General features: G+C 37.0%; 1 protein-coding gene across 1 annotated transcript; it reads left to right on the forward strand.

Moving 5' to 3' along the window:
• The first annotated feature begins 632 nt into the window (after window positions 1-632).
• LOC124348745 (putative nuclease HARBI1) lies at window positions 633-1,395 on the forward strand. Its single transcript, XM_046799017.1, has 3 exons — window positions 633-714; window positions 782-1,202; window positions 1,251-1,395. Exons 1-3 carry the CDS (start codon window positions 633-635, stop codon window positions 1,393-1,395), a joined length of 648 nt encoding a protein of 215 aa, XP_046654973.1.
• The last annotated feature ends 679 nt before the right edge of the window (window positions 1,396-2,074 follow it).

Genomic DNA, 2,074 nt, shown 5'->3' on the forward strand with positions numbered 1-2,074 from the left:
CCCTAAGTGTACAACAAAGTTTTTTTTGTGAAGTATCAGAATCGAGTGAAGAAAATGGAAATGATAGAAGAAATTGGAATTTTATTAAATCAATTTCTTGCGTTTATTCAACTGGCTGATCAAGACGACAATAACTTTATAGAACAAATAGTGAGAAGAAGACGAAGATATATTCTCAGACGGATTTTAGAACGCCATCGTGTAGTTTTGATGCGAGTCGAAGAAAATAGGTCGGTATATTACTCGGCATATGTCGGAACTTGGTTTGAAACTTATCCCGAACGACAATTCAAACGAGACTTTCGCTTTACTAAACCTACTTTTCGGGTAAGAAAACAAATCGTTACAAATCCAGAATTCTCTTACTGATTTAACAAAGCTATTTTGACAAAGAATAAAGCTATTGTTGCGAATTATATAGAAAAAATTGTGTTTTTAGGTACTTGTTGAGTCAGTGAGCCCCTTCATACTAGGAGATTATGTATATAACGGCCTTCCTGTCACAGACAAATTAATGATGGTCGTCTGGTGCCTTGCGAATCGAGAAGCTTATCCTGTTTTATCAAGACATTTGCCATTAATCAAGGAACTGTACACTACGTAGTGATGAAGACGACGAAAGTTATCTTTATATGGCAAACCGATTCATAAGATGGACAAGGTTAGAAGACTACCAAGAACTATCAAGAAATTTTGAAATTGTCAATACTCTCGGTTAGTTAAATCACTTAAATGTCTAGTCAAAATTTTCTTATAGATTATAAATATTTTTATCGTATAGGGGCACTTGATGCTTCGGAATTTGAAATCCGCCAACCCTTAAATCAGCTGCCTTCATACACCAGCAGAAAGTGTAAAACGACGATAAAGCTACAGATAGTATCAACGCGTGATTTAGAAATCATCGATGCAGCAGTGGGATTTCCCGGAAGTTTGGGAGATAGTAGAATTCTGAAAAACAGTCCTCTTTCCCAAGCATTGGGTGTCAGGCTTGGCCAAACAGATTACCATATCCTCGCTGATACAGCCTATCCTCTACGTGAACATATTCTTGTACCGTTTAGAAATAATAGAGATCTAGAAGACCACGAATTAGCATACAACCGGGCCGTAAAAAGTGACCGTCAGGTTGTGGAGAGGGCATTTGGTTTACTCAAGATGAAGTGGCGACGGCTTAAATTTTTAGACATATTCAAAATGAAGTACGCTCATCGAATGGTCTTGGTTTGTTGTTGTTTTCATAATTTCAGTTTACGTCATGATGGGTGGATAGACGATGCCCCACAAATTGACGATGATGATGAAGTCGATCCAGACTATGAGTTCGATGAAGAACGGGAGACGGAAGCTGGTGTCGAAAAACGTCGACGCATCGCTGAGGAGTTCATCTTTTAGAGTGTCTAAAATAAACTTTATTTTCAACACAAATGTTAACTAAAATTTTCGTTTGTATTTCTTTCTTGAAGACAGGATTGTGTTGAATGAGATCACAGGACAAAGGCATTTGAAAATGAAAACTTAAATTACAGTCGAACTAATTGTTAAATAAAATAACAACAAAAACTGAGATACAAACGTTGCTGACTTGAACTGAAGAATTGCTTATTTTTTTCTTGAAAGGACGAAACATTTTCTCACAGGGCAGTCTAGTCGATTTCTTCAATCTGAAACTTGAGGTTAAAGCAACATCGTTAGAAAAATTATAAATTGTTTAAAATTAAATAGATTATTAAATGGAACTTACAGCTTTGGCCACTTTATCATCTTCAACGACTCTTCTGTATTTGGCCAAGAAAGCCTCTGAAACCTTTTCAATAGCTTTAGCTGCAGAAATAATAGCGTTAGATTTAGCAGAACTCGTTTCGTTGCTTGCTTTTATCTCAGCTAGAAACTCTTTGTCCATTGCAGCCCTATCCATTTCTAAATCTATAAGACGAGAGATTGATTCTGAATTCGTGATTTTTCCTTTTTGTCTTCTCGAGCGAGTTTATTGGCTATTTTCCGATGACGGACGGCGCGTAGGTGAAGGAGTTGAATCCCTAGATCTCTTTTTCGAGGTTGCAGCTCCAACTCC

This window comes from Daphnia pulicaria, chromosome 7 (assembly GCF_021234035.1).
Source record: "Daphnia pulicaria isolate SC F1-1A chromosome 7, SC_F0-13Bv2, whole genome shotgun sequence".
NCBI lineage: Eukaryota > Metazoa > Arthropoda > Branchiopoda > Diplostraca > Daphniidae > Daphnia > Daphnia pulicaria.